The sequence below is a fragment of the Lontra canadensis genome, unplaced genomic scaffold, assembly GCF_010015895.1.
Source record: "Lontra canadensis isolate GAN:19392208 unplaced genomic scaffold, GSC_riverotter_1.0 scaffold5, whole genome shotgun sequence".
NCBI lineage: Eukaryota > Metazoa > Chordata > Mammalia > Carnivora > Mustelidae > Lontra > Lontra canadensis.
The window spans coordinates 4723435-4741770 of NW_022630999.1; the positions used below are offsets into that span (position 1 = coordinate 4723435).

An 18336-nucleotide genomic window follows, 5' to 3' on the forward strand; every position below is an offset into this window, starting at 1 on the left:
CCACCTACCAGCTGGTCAAAACAGGAAAAGGCTGGGAATAGTTGGCTCTGGGAGGGTCACTTTCTACCTGTCTACCTATTAGAATATACCTGGGCTACGGGTAGAGCTAATCTTTCATATCTAATAAAGGGTTTGTTTTGTAACCTACGTAAGCAACATCAACATGTATGTTGATATGTAAGTTTATGTAGTACATAAACTTATGTAAGAATTTTATTTTATTTATGTAGTACATAAACTTACATAAATAAAATTCTTAATAAATACATAAACTTACATAAATAAAATTTATTTTAATTAATTAACAAATTAATAAATTCATAAACTTACATAATAAAATAAAATTCTTAAATAAAATAATCTGATCTTCAGTGTTTATGATAAGTATTTATTATTGATTTAAATTTTAAAATTTTTGGACATGTATTCTTGAATTAGAACTTGGGCCTTGGAGTTAAACAAAGCAGCGTTCAAATCTGCATTTTGCCACTTAATAAATTTATGTTCTTGAGGAAATCATTAACTTTTCAGGGATTCTCTTTTCTCCTCTGTAAATGAAAGTAAGAGTGGTATCTACTTCACAGGACTAAAGAAAGAATTAAATCAGGCTACGTGTTCCTGGAACAGAGAAAACACACAATACATGGTAATAGTAGCCGTATTTGGTATTGGCTCAGAGCTAATATCTATCATAATCTATAACCATGCTGCTCCTCCCATATGTCATTCCAGCATAAGGACTTCAAGGGGGAAAAGATCCTAAAGCAAAAGTCTGTGAGGGCATTGGTTTGAAAGTATATCTTTGCTCTCATGGGAAGAGCCTGGGCATGGCTTGATGAGAGAGAAGTGAGAAGCTTTTTATCCACCTGCTACCTCCAGTCTCTTAACATCTCACTTGACATGGAACCAGAGGACAGATAGGGGAACTGAGATGCACAGATGCAAGGAGTTAGGACCGGAAAGGGGCTTGGGGTGAGGTCCGCGTGTTCAGCCACACCCCCTTGTGCAGCTGCATGGAAGATGCAGCAGAGCAGAAAGGAGAGGAGGAGGGACTGGGGGCAGACAGCCTCAGGGAGCCTGTAGAAATGGCCGAGATTCAGAGGAAGTGGAGGAAGGGAGCAGGTCTGAGAGGCATGTGGAGGTGGCTGGAGAGAGGTGGGTAAGAGAAAGGCAGCCTGTCTCTGGAGTTGCCAATCCCAGGGCCTGGGACAGTGGTACCGACGCTGTTAATCAAGATGGAGGGGTCAGTCATAGAAGCTGGTTCTCCATGAGGTAATCTGCTTATATTGGGCACCTTGATTGGATTTCTTTCTTTCACTCATTCACTTTCTTTCCTCCATGTATTCATTCATTCATCAAAAAAGCATTGCTTAAGCATTCGCTACCTGTCTCCACTAAGCTTTAGGTTGCCAGAGGAATAAGAACTTGCTCCTGCCCTCAAGTGGGTGAGGAGAGGGTGACAAATAAACAGGCACTTACAATCTAAGGTGAGTGGTGCTAAGATGGAGATACACCAAGGACACCAGGGAAGCGTAGAGGAGGGGTGCCTAACCAGACTGGAGGCTGGGGGTCAGAGAAATGAGGTAATGTCTCAGCTAAACTGAGTCATGAAGGATGAGCAGGGGTGAGCCAGGCAAGAGTGGGGAGAAGGGCATTTCATGTAGAAGGAGCAGCAGGTTCAAAGGCCCAGAGGCAAGGAATTGAATGGCATAAATTTGAGCCCTGCCAAGTTCTTATGTATGACTGGAATGTAGAATGCAAGGCAAAGAGATGACATGAGATGGTGCTGGAAGGATAAACAGGGGGACACAACCATGCCATTCTAAGGGGATTATAAAATGGGAAGTGACATGCTCAGATCTGAGGTGTGGGAAGATAACTCTAGCAGGTGAGGTCTACACTGGTGGTGTAGGCAGTGTAGGTGGACAGAGAATCGGAACCCACTGTCATAATTATGGGGACTTGGCCTTAAGCGTCTATGAGGACGAGATGACCTAAACAGATTCAAGTGACGTGAGCAAGTCCCAGTGACAGTATTGGTAACTGGTTGAATGGTGGTTAGAGAGGAGGTGAACACAGAGAGGAGAGTGTCAAGAATTTGTTGTTTGGGTAATGAGAGTGAATGCAACATGGGAAGAAATTCCTTGTTTTGTTTTCAGTAGCAGGGGAGAAAAGATGAGGTGAAATTTGGTTATGTTGAACCTCAGCAGCTTGGTAGTTGTTGGGTAGAGATAGTCTAGTGGGGGTTGCAAACCCGTGTCTGGACATCGAGAGGGCGGCCAGAGCTGAGAGGCAGATTTGGGAGGTGTCAAGTGAAGGTGGTTCTGGAAGCTGAGGAAGTAGTAGATGAGCTTACCCAGGCAAGACGACAGAGTGAGAGGGCGAGATGGCAAGGGACGACTCCCTGGGAAAAACCAATACCTGTGGGGCAAGCAGAGAAAGGGGAGTAGGAGGAGGATATTGAGAAGGAGCAATGAGACAAGTAGAAGGAGACCAAGGAGGAGCATTGTCATGGCTTCCAAGGGAACCAAGAAATTTAAGAAGCAAGGCTAGGCAACAGTACTGAAAGGTACAAAAAGTCAAGTACAGAGAATCATCCCCATTGGATTTACTACAAAGTTGTGTGGTGACCTTGTGTAGCAAGAATATCTCTAGTTTCGTAGTGCAGAGAGGCTGGGGAGGGGTGAATCAGAAGTGGAGGCAGCTCCTTTAAGAAAGTTGCTTCTGTGGAGAGGAGGTGGGCGCAGGTGTGCTGGAGAATACTTGACTGTTCTTGAGGTGGGAGAGACTTGAGCACAATGAGTAATCCCAGAAGGACCCTGTAGGGAGGGGAGGGGATGGAGTCACAGGAGAAAGCAGGCAACAGATGGAATGCAGAGCTCAGGAGGCGAGCTGAGACCCGAATCCGGGGCTCATGTACCTGGCTGCCCATTTGTCTCAGCTGAGAGCTTTACACTGACCCCTTGGGGCCCTGCCTTCCACGGATTCTGATTTAAGTGGTCTGGAGTGGAGTCCAGGCATTGGTATTTTTTTTTTTTTTTTTAGCGATTCTTATGTGCACCCAGGGTTAAGGACTCCCGTAGTAAGTATTCGATAAGTCTTTGTTGAATCCTTCTAAAAAGTTTTGTTGATCAGCAGGCACATTCTCCTTAGCAGCAATGACTACTTGATCATCTGCAGAGGCGGCTCTGAAGAAGTCCAAGGCAGGGTCCCTGCTCTCAAGGAGCTTACAGCCCCAGAGGAGAAATAGGAGTACATGATTTGTAATATTTAAAAGTACTGGTCAATGGCATAGCCTTTGGTAGGGTAAGCTCAGGCCTGGGTGATGAGCTGTCATGGGGAAGGTTGGGGCCTCAGAGTAGAGGTGGAAGGTAGGTAAGCAGGGAAGAGGAGGGGCCTCACATGGGACAGTAGTCATGACAACCCATTTCTTGAGGACATCCCTCATCCCAGCTACTTTACACACATTATCCCAAATATGAGAGCTATGCAAGACAGTTCTATATCATTTCCCATTTTACAGAGGAAGAAACTGAGGCTCAGGGGATTTAATTTCAAGGCCACAGCTAGCAATAAGTGGCAGAATCAGGATTCAAGCCAAAGACTCATTGATTCCAAAGCCCGTGTCCTTTCCACTGTAGTGTGCTGGGACGAGTGGGACCCAGACTCCCACTTCCTAGTTAGCACTGTAGGCCCTGAGACATGTTGCTTTCACCAAAGCCTGAAGTGGAGCCCGCTTTCAGAAAGCCTCCAGCTGGGGCCTTCTGGTCAGGGACATGGTGCAGGTGAAGTTCATATACATCCTTCATCAATGTGGGGTTCCTGGACCGGAAGCAGCACTTGGAAACTTCTTAGAAATGCAGATTCTCGGGTCCCTTCCCAGATGTACTGAATCAGCAACCCCGGGGTAGGGGGAGGGTAGGCCCAGCAATTTAAGATGCCCTCCTGGTGATTGTGATGCAGCTAAAAATTTGAGAACCGAAGTTTGAGACTGTTTTTTACTGGTACAAATCAAGACCTCAGTTTGCTGTTGTGGCTAGTCTCTGAACATCTGTGATGTGCAAATGTAGAGAAAAAACTGGTGGATTCCAATCCTGGAAAAGATGATTCCCTGAATTCTAGCAGCTCAGTACTCTGATCAAGGAACTCAAATGTTAAAAGCAAGATCTGATAAGACAACTGAGTCTCTGTTCTAGAACCGTGTGTAGATGCCAGTAAAGGGTAACTCTCTGGAAATATGTGATGGTGTTTTCCTCTTTGCAGTTTTAAAACTTGGCCAGTCCTAGAGAAAGCAAAGCAATCTGTCGTAAGCAGTTTCACAGGGGCCTCGAGGTACAGTCCTTCTGGACATTGTCTGGTTCGCTTGAAAAGAACTTCTGGTCATTGATGCATTTCCTGTTTGGTCATTGACAGGAGGAAGTGATCGGAGATTTGAAACCAGGCACTGAATATCGAGTGAGCATAGCAGCTTACAGCCAGACTGGCAAAGGGCGGCTTAGCTCTCCTCAGCATGTTACCACTTTGCCCCAAGGTAAAATGGGTTCAATTCATTAAGTGTAGAAAAACAATGGCTGCCATTCACTCATCCCTTCATTTGGTGTATACCAATGAGAACCTACTATGTGCCAGGCACTGTGCGAGGCTCTGGTGATGAACCAAAACAGTCACAGCCTTTGTCCTCTCAAAACTTAGTGGGGTGGGTCAAGACATTACCTAGTTAAGGTGTAGTCATGGACGGTGGTAAATGCTATTTAGTGCTGTAAGAACATGTAAAGGGAGATCCCATGCAGGGGTGAGGTGAGAATTCCCTGGGAAAATGACTGATCAGTAAGGGGGAATCAGGAAGGGGAGGAAGGAGTGGGAGAGGAGATTTTATAGGCAAAGGGAACCCAACAAAGGCTCTTTAAAGTGGCGCTTTGCTGGGCTCCAGGGAACAAAGGTGGCTCCATCATCACCGTTCACAAGCTCATTGTGGAGGGAGAAGCAGATGGTAGGTGAGCAGCTCCAGGCCATCTGAGCGGGCTCTGGAGCACTCAGGAGGGAGCCCTCCTCCACCCCAAGGCTGAGGGAAGATTTTTAGAAAGATTCATATTTTTGGCCCAAAGTTTGAGAACTACATAGGATTCCTCTAGGAGAGACGGCAAGAAAAAATGTTTCCAGCATAAGCAATAGTGTGAGTAAAGGCTAGGATATGTGAAAGTCTGGATATGAAAATAGTAATAGTTTCCTTGGGGCGATAAGATTGTGGGTGACTCTTATATCTTTACACATGAGGGTGGGAGGGCATGTCCCAAACATCCTACCATTGCTATGCATTCTGATTGCCGGGGCAACATACGCACACACACATGCCTGTGCACTCGCATATGCACACACACACACACACACACGCACAAAACTGAACTTGAGTGACAGTAATGTTATGCATTTCGTTTTCCTTGCGAGTGTCCATTCCAACATGCAAACAGAGATGGAAGGTTACTAGGAGGTGGGAGTGTAGTTGAGGATTTTAAAGGGTATTCACTATTGTGTGTCCCAGAGCTGATGGCGTGGTCTTAATTTAGTTAGATTTCAGCCAGGGCATTGAGGGAAGGAGGGAAGCGCTGTTCTCATTTCAAACTTTATATGGTATATTCAGTTGTGATTATTTTTCTGTGTTCATTTGGCTTGGATTTGGAGGCTGTTCTGAATAGAGAGATGTTTCTGTTTTTGTTTTTTTAATTTTTTATTAGCATATAATGTATTATTAGCCCCAGGGGTTTAGGTCTGTGTGAATTGCCAGGTTTACATACTTCAAAGCACTCACCATAACACATACCTTCCCCAATGTCCATACTGAATAGAGATGTTTAAACTGTAGGAAGCACATGTGCTTTTTATATATTAAACATCTTCAGCAGCAAAGACCACAGTCAACTCTGTTTGCTGTCCCACCTAGATTCCTGCCTGCCTCCGACAGCACCCCAGCAGCCACAAGTCACTGTGGTCTCAGATTCTGAGGTGGCCCTGTCTTGGAAACCTGGAAAGAGTGAAGGAAGCTCCCCGATTCAGTACTATTCTGTGGAATTCATCAGGTAAGTTTGTGTGTCACACTCAAAAACAGTATGTATTGACCTCAAGTGTTCCAAACATGACAGAATACTATGTGGAGGGTTGTCTCCACTGCACATGTATTTAAGAGAAGCCAAAGGCTTGAAGACCTATATTTATACTCTCTTCCCACGCCAGCACCTATCCCCACACCTCTTCAGACCCAGGTCATCTGGTAAACCCAGTGCTCACCCTACATCTTCCTCATCTCCCCTCTACCATCAGGACTGTCCTAGGCTCTGAAAACTCCCCAGGCATCATTGCTAACACACCTGCCCACATTTCAAGCTTGAAACTTGCCTCCCTGGCTTTGGAACATTATACCTGAAGTTTAAATATTTGATGGTGATTTTTCTTGAGGAAGGGGGGAAAACAAACAAATATAAGTCATTGTTTCCTCCACATCCTTAATACCGTGAGGCAGGTGTCTTGGTTTGGTTTCCACTTTTTTCTCTTATCTACCTCTCCAGTTCTTGTTACTTAGCTTATCAGAGGGTAGAAGAGTAATGAGGAATTCTTCCAAAATCTTACAGATAGAAAAACATGATTTCTCAATGCTACTATGTAATTGTAAGCAAAAATAAACAAAAACAAGGCACACATGTGCCTTCCCCTCCCCGCCCCCCCATTCACACACATACATGCACACACCAAACAAAAGGAGTTCCTAATCTAAGGCCCTTCCTCTGAGCTCTAGCTGAGTTAGAGTGTGAACCGAAGCAGCTGGCGGATGCACACAGGTCTGGGGAATTAGTGTTACCTCCAGTAAAGGTGGTGGTGTTTGTCTAAGTCCTGCTGCTTCATGGATCCATAAAGAGAATGGTTCAACACCTCATTCCTGAAGCTATCTGAAGCTGGGACAAAATGATTCTGCCAAGATTTTGATTAGCCCTGCTCTGTGGCTTGACTTCCTAGCCTTCTCATCTATAGTGGACAGTAGATCCTTGTTTCTTCAGAGAAGCGCTGCTCTGAGTCCCTTTAATGCCTGAGGACAGAGCTCATTTCAAGTAGGACTTGTTGACTAGCAGGTGGCAGAAGCCTGGAAGATGAGGCAGGAATGTAGTGACTGCTGGGACTCTCAAGTCCAGTGGCAAATCTAGGTTCAGGGAGGATCTAATATGTGCCAAAGCAGCCATTTGTCTCCATCCATCTGTGTGCTATGCTTTCCCCTTTATTGGCTGAATTTTCAAGTAGGCTTTTCTGGTGTGGTGGCAAGATGGCTGCCAGACACCAAAGACTTGCATCCTCTAGTGTAAGTCCCCCCTGGAAAAGAGTGGCCATTTCTCAGTGGACCCATTGGAGTCTCAGTGTCCACTCTAACTGGCCAGTCTTGGGTTCCTTCTCTCTGAGACAACCACTGTGGCCAGGGAAGAGGCTACACTAATTGATCAGGCATTTGCTCATATTCTGAACTCTGGAACTAGGGCCTGGTGGGTCATTTACACCAAAGTACATGGATTGAGAGAGTGCAGAAAGGTTGGTTCCTCCAAGGAAAATTGTGGTGCTATTAATGTAAAAGGAGCAGAGCAGATGCTGGGAAAATGAGGTGGGGAAAAGGATACCCACTGGGAAGCTCCAGACCAATGCTCATTATTGAGGATTATCTACCAGCCCTCCACTGAAGAAATTTGGTAGGCAAAGCCTGAGTGTGCCTGGGGTAGAAAAGATTCCAATCCTGTTTCTGTTAGTAGTTAAACGTGAAGCACTGAGAGTCCTAAAACTTCAGCTTGCTCATTATTAAAATTCTGAGGGGAACTTAGCATTTCTAATGCACTTGTCTAGCATCAGCAAAGCAAAATGTAATACTTTGAAATTTGGGGAAATGCAAAATTTTTCATGGTAGCCCAGCAGGCCATCTATGTAGCCCCCAGCAAATATGATGGTTATCATTTATTTTTAATGTTGTGCTAAAGCATGTATTTTGAAAACTGGTTTTAAGTCGCACATATTGGCAAAAGGTAGAAGTTGCAGTTTCTTAACCCATGTGCCCTACTGAACGTGGACAATGAAAGGGATTCATTGAGTTTAGAACCAGAAGAACTGGAAGAAAGCTCTTTCACCATCACTTGCCAGCCCGGAAGCCAGGCGTGAGTCAGTTCCTGTCCTGAAACCTCAGTGCCTTTCAGAGTTTGGGGTCCCCCCGCAGGCTGGCCAGATACAGTGGTTTGAGAGCACATCTGTTATTTTATTTGGAAGCAAGAATGAGAAGGTGGGGAGAGGGAGACAGGGAAGGAGGATGTATAACTGCATCCCCGAAGTCACTTCTGCAGGCAACAGGGTCTTCCATGGGGGCTTGATTTCACTGAACTCTTCCTGACGTATGCACAATTCCTCTCAGACTTGCCTGTCCAAAGGAGAGGTTCACACTGCAGCTGCTGCTGAAACCAGAAGTGGAACAAAGGGAGGTGATGTGGGCCCCCCAAACATTGACCTCCAGTCCTTATCTGCAGTATACGGGCCATAACCTTCCAGCCTTACAGTGTGTGGTCTGGAGGATTGGCTGCAATCCCATAGGAGAAAGAGCTTTGTAGATGTTAAAACCTATGAGAGTGTACAGTATATAGGAGTGTTATGTAACTACGTTTAATAATCCTTCTTCACTAAGAAAAATGCACTTTAGCATTCAGAGCAGTCTAACGTTTGAGGGCTTAGGTCCTAGATTTTTATATATCGACATTTAAAAATTATATACCATTCTAACAAACTGCTAATTTTTAAAAAAGAAAATTATCTTGACAAATGTAACTTTACAGTGTTCTGGAAAACTAGCTTTGAATTCAGAGTTCTTGGACATCTTGGAGTTCCAAATGGAAGGAACATAGTGAAATGGGGAGAGCTTCCTGCCCCCCATATCCAGCCCCCATGCTAAGACTTCTGCCTCTATTATCTCTTCCAGAATTTTTGACTCTGGTCAAATGATTTTACCTCAGAACCTCCATGTCCTCCTCTGTAATAGCAAGCTGCTGTAACCCTCATTGCAGAATTGTTGGCTACAGTCTTTACAAAGTGTTTCTACATCATAGACTTTAATGGCTGTTCATTTTCTTCCCTCCACACCATGATTTCCTTTTACAAAGGAAGAAATTGAGGCTCAAGTGCTTAAATTGCTTTGCCAAGGTAAAAATGACGGGTTGGGGACAGAAACACAATTAGAAATCTCCTGACTTCCAGTGCAGTGCTCTTTTTGTGAAACCCTACATGTCCCTTTCATGTCTGTGATCCGCCTTCTGAGACGGTGGGTATATAAGCTCAGCCCTCCCAGATCTCTGCTGGGAAGGAACCATGAGGCCTCATCTTGGGCTGCTGTTTGCTGCTGTTGTTCCAGAATGAAAGCTTTCACAACTTGTTGTGGTATTTAATGTTTGGCCACAGAATAAATCCCCATATTCATTTGTAAACATCTCAGAGCCTATCCCATTCCAGTGAGTGCTCACGGATATCTTTAGAGAGAGCTTTGTGAGCTCTAAATCAGACACTGCAATTAGCATGAAAAGCTTTGGGGGGGGGGTCTTTAGTCATCGTTCTGTTTTCCCCAGAAAGGTTTGCTTCATGTTAACATTCAGTTCCTTTTGCCCAGATACCTGTCCCAGATGCACAAACATCTGGGACAGGCTTTTGTGTGAGCTGAAAGTTTCTTGTTGTAGCCAAGAGGCAGGCCTTTGGGAACCGAGGCTCAGAAACTGTAGAAATCAGGTTCCTGAGTTATCCTCAGATTTCAGTTCCCCTGTAAGTCCTGTCTCTGGAAGATGAGCTTCTCCTGCCTCTCTCTGCCTTGGTAGGTGCTTATACGTTGGTTGTTCTTCTTATTCAGTGAGGATAATGATTTCAAAGGCATTGTTAAGAAATTGTCAAAAAGCTTTTAAAGAGGCGTTTAACTGGCTGGTAAAGGATTAACCACAGCAATTATACTGGGCCAGAGTAGGGGGCTTCTGACTGCATGTTTGCTGGTTTTGGTGATATTTCAAGTGGACATTATGTACTTATGGTGTTCTCTTGAGTCATAGGCTTAAGACAAGCAAATTTCTTATTTCTCATTCAACTTCTGCCTCCTTAAAATGGAGGACATCCATAGGGTGACCCCCTGAAGCAGTGCTCTCAGTGACTTGGTCTCTGGCTCAGGGAGGATGAAGCTTTAGATGAACATAATCTTCTGATCTCCCCCCGAAGTTGGCCCGAGGGTTATTTTTTCACTTCCTCGCTAAGAGTAGATTTTTAAAATATTTAATCAGTGTAGAAAAGATTTGAAGAGGCAGATTCTAGTAAGCCTATATGCTGTAAGATATTTTGCAGTGTTTTTAAAACTTTTGCCTACTTTTTTAAAACAAAAAATTCCTGCATTTGAGGTGAAGGAGAATTTTTTTTTCTAAAGTGATACTGAAAATTTCTTTGGGGGCAGCAATACTTATTCTTTATTAAAATAAGAACCAAGCATAAATATAGCTACCTATGATTTGAAATATTTTGGCTATAAATATCTGAGAAACTTTTCTCCTTCTGCCTAAGAATTTCCCCAGGGTAAGTGCCTTTCTCATAAGCAAAAAATATACTATGGTGGCAATAAAAACAAAAGGCCTGGAAAAATATTCTTTATCTCTGATGTTCCAATTGGGGTGCCATGCCCCACGTATGCTATCTGTCAGGTGGGTTAAAGTTTTCATAAACTTAAAGTTTTTCTCTATGTGTGACATGATGGGTTAAAATTATTCGAGCTTTGCTTTGATAGTTGCTGGAAAGGGTAGATAAAGCTTTCAGTGGCTGTTTTTTTTTTTAAGTTTTTATTCAAATTCTAATTCATTAACATGAGTGTACTGTTCATTTCAGGTGTACAATGTAGTGATGCAGCATTTCCATACATCACCTCGTGCTCATCACAAGTGTCCTCCTTTATCCCTGTCATCCACTTGACCCAGCCCCCCCACCAACCTCCCCTTTGGCAGCTATCAGTTTTCTACAGTTAAGGGTCTATTTCTTGATCTGCCCCCGCCCCTTTTCTCCCCCTTCGCTCATTTGTTTTGTTTCTTAAATTCCACATATGAGTGATAGTGGCTCTTTTAATAAAAAAAAGTCATCACTGGCTTATTTGGAGTCCATGTGAAAGTTCAAAATATTCTATGTATGTGTTAAGGACATTGGTCAAGAAGTGTTGATCTCAGTCTCAGCCCAAGATAGTTATACTAATAAAGGAGAAAAAGCAGTGTGTTTCCTCTTTTCCCTTTCACACCTTTCTACTTAAGTAATTCCCTGGTCCGTTGCAGATGCCTTCCGTAATAAGACTTGCAAAATTCATCTTCACACAGGGCTGCTTCTAAGCTGATCGCAGTGCCTACAGATTGGTTTTTCTTGAGAATCTTAAGGTCATACACACTTGGATGGATTTTAAAAATTATTTCACAAATTGATATTTTTGTCAAAGTCATCTGTCTTTCCATCCCATCAAAAACTCTTCCTTAATCTGCAAGTAACAAATGAATTTAATTAGTTTGCTCACAGGAAGTTACCTTGTAAAGGCTGTTACTAAAATGAAGATGAAATCTGGGATTCAGAATAGAAGCTGAATGGATTATGGATTTTCCTTGAGTAGTTTTAAGGGATGATGTGTTTTGACTCATGGTCAAGGTCACAGACTCTGAAGGTTAAAGTTTCTCATTTAGAATTGAGACTTTAGAGAACAAACTCATGGTTACCAGAGGGGAGGTGGGGGGTCGGGGGATGGGTGAAATGGGTGATGGGGATTAAGGCATGCACCTGTTGTGATGAGCACTGGTTCTTGTATGGACATGTTGAATCACTATATTGTACACCTGAAACTAATATAACACGGTATGGTAACTATATTGGAATTAAAAACTTAATAAAGAAAGAATTGAGACTTAGTATCCAATTCTTGGTTTCATCTTTCAAGTTAGAATTTGTTCAGATGTGGGATCAGAAGATGCAGCTTGGAGCAGGCCCTCTAAACTTGGGCACAAATTGCTCAGTTCCATTTCTCAGCTTCCTTATGTATAAAATCAGGCTGGACCATTTGACCTCTAAACCCCAGTGACTGGGACGCCTGGGTGGCTCAGTTGGTTGGACGACTGCCTTCGGCTCAGGTCATGATCCTGGAGTCCCGGGATCGAGTCCCGCATCGGGCTCCCGGCTCCGCAGGGAGTCTGCTTCTCTCTCTGACCTTCTCCTTGCTCATGCTCTCTCTCACTGTCTCTCTCTCAAATAAATAAATAAAATCTTTAAAAAAATAAAATAAACCCCAGTGACTGACTGCTGTTCTCATGACAAAGGTGAGTACTGCATCAGCTCTGGAGCGAGATCCCTGGTCCAACCCCCCCCCTCCCTCCGACCACTTCCAAGCTGTGTCAGCTTAAGTGGATTATTTAACTTCTCTTTGCCTCTGACAGAAGAATGGGGGTAACAGTTCATTTGCCTCATGGAGTTGTGAGATGAAATGCATTGATGTTCACGAAATGTATAGAACAGGTCCAGGCACACAAAAGTGCTCTGTCAGTGTGAACCATTGTTATTATGGCTTTGGAGATAGGTATCTTCTGCTTTTGTATAGAGCCCTGTTCTTTCCTGGTTAGAAGTCTTTATGTTTGCCATTCTCTGCCAGGATAGTTCTTCTGCCCATTTACCTGACTAACTCTTATTCATCCTTCAGGAACCCTGCTGAAGTACCACCTCCTCCAGGAAGCCTTCCTTGAACCCCTGCCCCCTCCCTAGACAAGGTTAGGTACACCTGTAACATTTCCTTGCAACACTCAGCACACTTGTAGTTAATTACTTGCCCAAGGTCTGTCCTCCTCGGCAGGACGTGAGGGCAACATCTTGACTTGCTCCCCTTTGTAGAACCTAGCACCTAGCCTGGGGTGAACACACCACACATCATATAGGTGCTGGTGAACATTCGGACACAGCAGTCATGGGATTGCGTTTAGAGAATACCCAAACTAGCTGGAATGTTGCACAAGTTCCTCAAGCTCTCTGAGCCCTACTTTTGGCCACTGTAAAGCATGGATAATGACAGTGGCTACCAGGGGAGGCTTGGGAGGATGAAAAGCTTTCTGTGCAGCACTTAGAGAGGTAGCTTATGGAAGATTTTTTTTTTTTTTTAATATTGGTTTTCTTTGCCCTAAGCCACATGGAAATGGAAATGTATTGACACATGAACTGGAGGCAGGGGGATCAATGAATCCTTTTCCACTAATCTCAGAGGCCACAACACACCTTACTAACTACGGTAGTGTAAGCTAGGCAAAACTCAACATGGATCTGACCGTACATCTCTCTCCTCTCCCCCCATCCCAAATTATTTATTGCTTTTGTTTTCTTATCATTAAAGGAGTATCGGTATATGGCAATGCTTCAAATAATACAAACTGTAAAACTAACTTGGAAATTCCCCTTGTTATATTATTTCATATTGAATTATAACTTGTGTTTTGGAGCTCTTAATAATATGTAAGTGAATTGCCAACTTTTTTCATAGCATTTTACTAGAATTTATAGCAATAATTGAGCAAACGGCTACAATATTTAACAGTGATGTAGCCCTGTGTTGGTTTTCCTACCCCCAAAAGCACAGAGCTTAAAATATTTAAAGAATTGTTCTTATACAATTAATTAATTTGGGGAATAATGGGGAAAAAAAGGAGAAATCTTCCTTTCCTTTCAAGAAGTGTTTAGGAAGTTGTACCCTTTAAGTATAAGCCTTCCTTACCACCACCACCAGAATTAGAAATAAGCAAGAATGGGCTTGCTTGATGTCAGCTGAGATTTCATATTAACAAGTGGCACTTCACAAAAAAATTCCTTTTTCTTATCTTTAGTTTCCAAATCCAAGATCTTAGAACCACCTTCCAGACTAATGCCTGATCCCAGCCATTCTGGAAGCCAGCAAGTTCCTCCACGTAGGCTCAAAGGGAAGGATGGTCCTGAATGTTTTTGCAGAGGTCAGACCTACAGTTTCACGATTCGATCCCTTAAGGATTCCATCCTTCTTACCATGAGTTACCCTGATGTAATCCCTGGTCAGATTGATGGGAGGTCACATAAACTGAGTTCTTGTGCAACCGCATTAGGAACCATTTGTAAACTGTCAATGAAAGTGTGCTCTCCAGTTGTCCTGCTTGGGACACATTGCCAGCTGAGTTTATCATCACCCCATTCTATCCATCTGTTTGTCGTTTGGTAGGGTTGAACCAATTCTTAAATAAAGAAAGAAGGCTGGGACGCCTGGGTGGCTCAGTTGGTTGGACGACTGCCTTCGGCTCAGGTCATGATCCTGGAGTCCTGGGATCGAGTCCCGCATCGGGCTCCCAGCTCCACGGGGAGTCTGCTTCTCTCTCTGACCTTCTCTTCGCTTGTGCTCTCTCTCACTGTCTCTCTCTCTCTCAAATAAATAAATAAAAACTTTACAAACAAAAATAAATAAAAAAAAAAAAGAAAGAAGGCTGAAGCTGAAGGTCAAATAATGCATCTTTTTTTTTTTAATCTATGACTGTTTGGTGGTTTTGTACTTTTCTTGGCAATTCATTTTAGTACCGAGCAAATCCTGCATAAAACCAGTCTGCAAAATGGACAGAGAATCAGAGGCTCTTCCGTGTGTGAGGTTTTCTCTTCCCCTCTTGTGTTCGCCCTGGAAAATTTGTGGGATCATGTCTCTTCTCTTCATCTGTAGTGTGTAGATTCCCAAGGGGCCCATGAAGAGAATTCAAGGGGTCCTTGGTCTTTCGTTTGACAAAAATTACATTCTTAGCTTATCAACTGAAATTTAATGTTCCCTTCCATATGAATGTGGTCAACAAAGCACAGTAGTATTAGCAGTTTCTGTGGCTTTGTCACTGATGGAATCGCAAGTATGTTCTTATCCCGTTACAACTGTTATACATATCTCAGGGCTCCAGTCATGCTTAGCACTACTTTGAAATAATTGTACTTACTAAATGCATTGCTAGGTATTATTACTTAATGTATTAGTAAAGATGTGTCTTATTATCATAATTTTTATTGTTTAGACCCATGTTTTCAATATAATTGGTATCTTTTTTGATCCTAAGTATTTTGTTTGATGCAGTTAAAAATATTATTCTGAGAAGGGTTTATAAGTCTTCCTCAGACGGTTGAAGTGACACAAAGGTGAAGACTGTTGTCTCTGATCAGGGGTTGGCAAACTTTTTTTCACAGGGTCAGATAGTCAGTATTTTGTGCTTTCCCAGCTCTATGGTCTCTGTCTCAACTACGCAATTCTGCCACTGTAGCAAGAAGGCAGCTATAGACAATACCTAAACAAATGGTCATGATTGTGTCCCCAAAAAACTTTATTTGAAGCTTTCCACCCTCTGATTTAGGACATCATGTTATTCTTAAGGCCAAATTTTGAAGCTGTTTCAATTCATCTTACCCAATCATTATCAGATACCTGGTATGTGCCTGTGTTCATCCAGACATGCACATATTGAATATCTTCTTTGTGCAAAGCATGTACAAGAGATTTAGGGGTCAAACAGCTCAGTCTCTGCTTGGACAATCCAGTGGGGAAGGCAGAGGAGGGCGTAGTCTCAAGCGGTGAGTGGTGCAGGCAGGGGTAGGGACCAGGGGCCTAGAGGAATACCAGCTTGACATCTGACACAGTTTTGAAGGAGCCTCGGAAGGCTTCTTACAGAAGCTAAGAAGGACACTTTGGTGATAACCAGGAAAAAGGGAGGAAGACACAGCATGAAAAGAGTCAAGACGCAAGAAGCTACTTGAGTGATGGCTTGGAGGCAAGAGGAAAATGCTCCTGGGATTGCTTAGAAAGTCTGAAGCTCTATGAGGCAAGAGATAAGGCTAGATGAGTAAAGGTGTAATACCTTGCCACAAGCAAGAAAGGGTCAGACTATGAGCAAGAAAGGCGTAATAACAGAGCTCACATTTGTTCTAAAGGAAATAGGGAGATTATGGGAAGTGTTAAGCAGGCGAGAGACTGATAGTATTTGCATTTTTGAAAGATCACCCAGACTTTCCCAGGAACACAGAGATGAGCAACGCAGTCAGCATGCCTAAAGAGCTCACAGCCTAGTACGAAAGGATATATATATATATATATATATATATATATATATATCTATATCTATACATATAGATATAGATAGATATATATATATCTAAAATTAGAAGGTGATATAATCGGTGTAATATTAGAATCAGATTTAAGGCATGGGAGAGTCCTGAGCAGAGTAGTTCTGTTTCTGAGATAATGCTTAGAAGGAATAACATGAAGGAAAATATTTAGGAAAGGAGCCTCCCAGTCATCTAAGGTTCTCCCGAAAACATTAAACCATGGGATGTTAGGTTGGATGCTTAGGGAGGGAGGCCACACATATCTCCGGCATACTATAATTAGGCTTTTGGTCCACTCCCTCTCAGACCAGTCCAGTGGCCTCTACTGTCAAGGCCATTCTGGATGTCCTGCCGAATCCTCTGGAGGACTGTTTTCTGCACCAACGAATTCCATTCTCAAAAGTATTTCCCTAGCACAATTTAACCGTTCTTAGCCCAGTTTCCTAGTTAATGGCTGATGCTTGAACTTCCTTCCTCAGCCCAGCTCCAGCTTTCTAGAGAAAGGGTTCTCAAACTGGGACTAGTTATTGATTAGGAGGTAGAGAGACCAGGTGAGGAGGCCTGAGGGAGAGTTTTTCAAAAGTGAAATAGAAGAGAGAATATCAGAGAGTATCACACATAGTAAAACTAGGGATTATTTTATGAGATGTATGTTTTAGTTATGTGTGTGCACATATGCGTGCTGTGTCCTGGGTCAGTGTCCCGTGTGTGTCTTATGTGGCTCATTCAAAGACTGAAAGACAGTGCCAGAGAGCATGACTTATCTAGAGCATGTTTGAAGTCAGACAGTCTTCATTTGCCACTTTGTACGACACAGTAAGCCATAGATTTCTCTCCGTGTCTGACAAAATGTGCTTTCTTTGTTCTTAGAATTTTAGAGTTGAACGCTCCAACTTAAGTATTCTAGGAAAAAAGAAAACAACTTTGATTCCAGTGTTTTTCAGATTACGGGTTCATGACACTTCAGTGGGTGGTGAGATCGACTTAGTGGGTTCTTACCAGCTGGGAAAAAAAGAAAAAAAAAAAAGAGAAAGAAAAGAGCAAAATGAATAGAGTAAGATTAAATAGTTTTCCTTGAATTTTTTTTTTTAGTTTTGTACTCATATGTAAGTCCTATGCATACATACCTCTATTATGGGTATACTGGGTTACTATGCGTAAACATATTTGTTACTGTGAATCTGTTAGAGTTAGTGAACCAAGTCCAACCTGCCATCCTGTTTAGAAAGCCTCTGTTCCATCCCTGATGGTCATCCAGCTTTACTTCAGTATAGCCATTGATGCAGAGATGGACCGTTTTAAGGCAGCTGGCTTCATTGTCAACCATTCCTAAGTGCCATCAAGGAAGGGTTTCCCTTAATGTTGAGAGATGAGTGCTGCTATAGGCTTCCCTGTAAGGAACCACTGGACCTCCTAGTCCACTATAGACATCATGGAAGTGTCTTTGCCATCTCCATTTGGCACACATGTAAAGACACGGTCCTATGCTCACTGTCTGGAGCCAAGCAATACAGCCCTTTGAACTCTGTGTCAAGTGGAGAGGAGCCCAGATCACCTCCTGGTGAGTGATCAGCCTAAAAAACTACATCTCCCCAGGGTATGGGCGTGGGGCCATTCAACAGCACCTTGCCCAGAGAATTCATATTGAGTATGTGACCAATTTTTAAAGTCCAGTTTTGTGCCCCCTGCCTTCCCCCTAGATTTTTGCCATACCTGGTTTTCTCTGTCTTTATATCTGTGCCTTTGGCTTAAAAAAACAAAACAACAACAAAAAAAAACAAACATAAGATTTTACATTTTCCTTTTGAACTGGCTTTTCCCTGGTGTTTCTGTATATGGAGATCATTTTGAAATTTTATTCTGTCATGCATCTTATTTGTAAGGCCACTTCCCAAGCAAACTATTTGCATTTCCTAAAGTTTTTCTGGTTATTTTAGATTTTCTTCTTACTTTTGTTGAGGTATGATTGACTCATAGAAATTGTACAGATTTAGGTTGTACAATGTGGTTTCTTAAGGGTGTATAATATGATTTAATACATGTACACATTTGTGTAATGATAGCCACAATCAAGTTAATTAATATATCTATTATTTCACATAGTTACCCTTGTGTGTGTGCATGCATGTGTTGAGAACACTTAAGAACGAC

At 42.8% G+C, this 18336-nt stretch overlaps 1 protein-coding gene across 1 annotated transcript in view; it reads left to right on the plus strand.

Annotated features, from left to right (window-relative positions):
• Positions 1-18336, plus strand: part of EGFLAM (EGF like, fibronectin type III and laminin G domains) — a 178282-nt gene that overhangs the window by 71473 nt on the left and 88473 nt on the right. Inside the window, exons 5-6 of the mRNA XM_032851352.1 lie at positions 4414-4531; positions 5939-6074. Of these exons, the coding sequence (XP_032707243.1) occupies positions 4414-4531; positions 5939-6074 (254 nt within the window). The remainder of the gene's footprint in view (positions 1-4413; positions 4532-5938; positions 6075-18336) is intronic.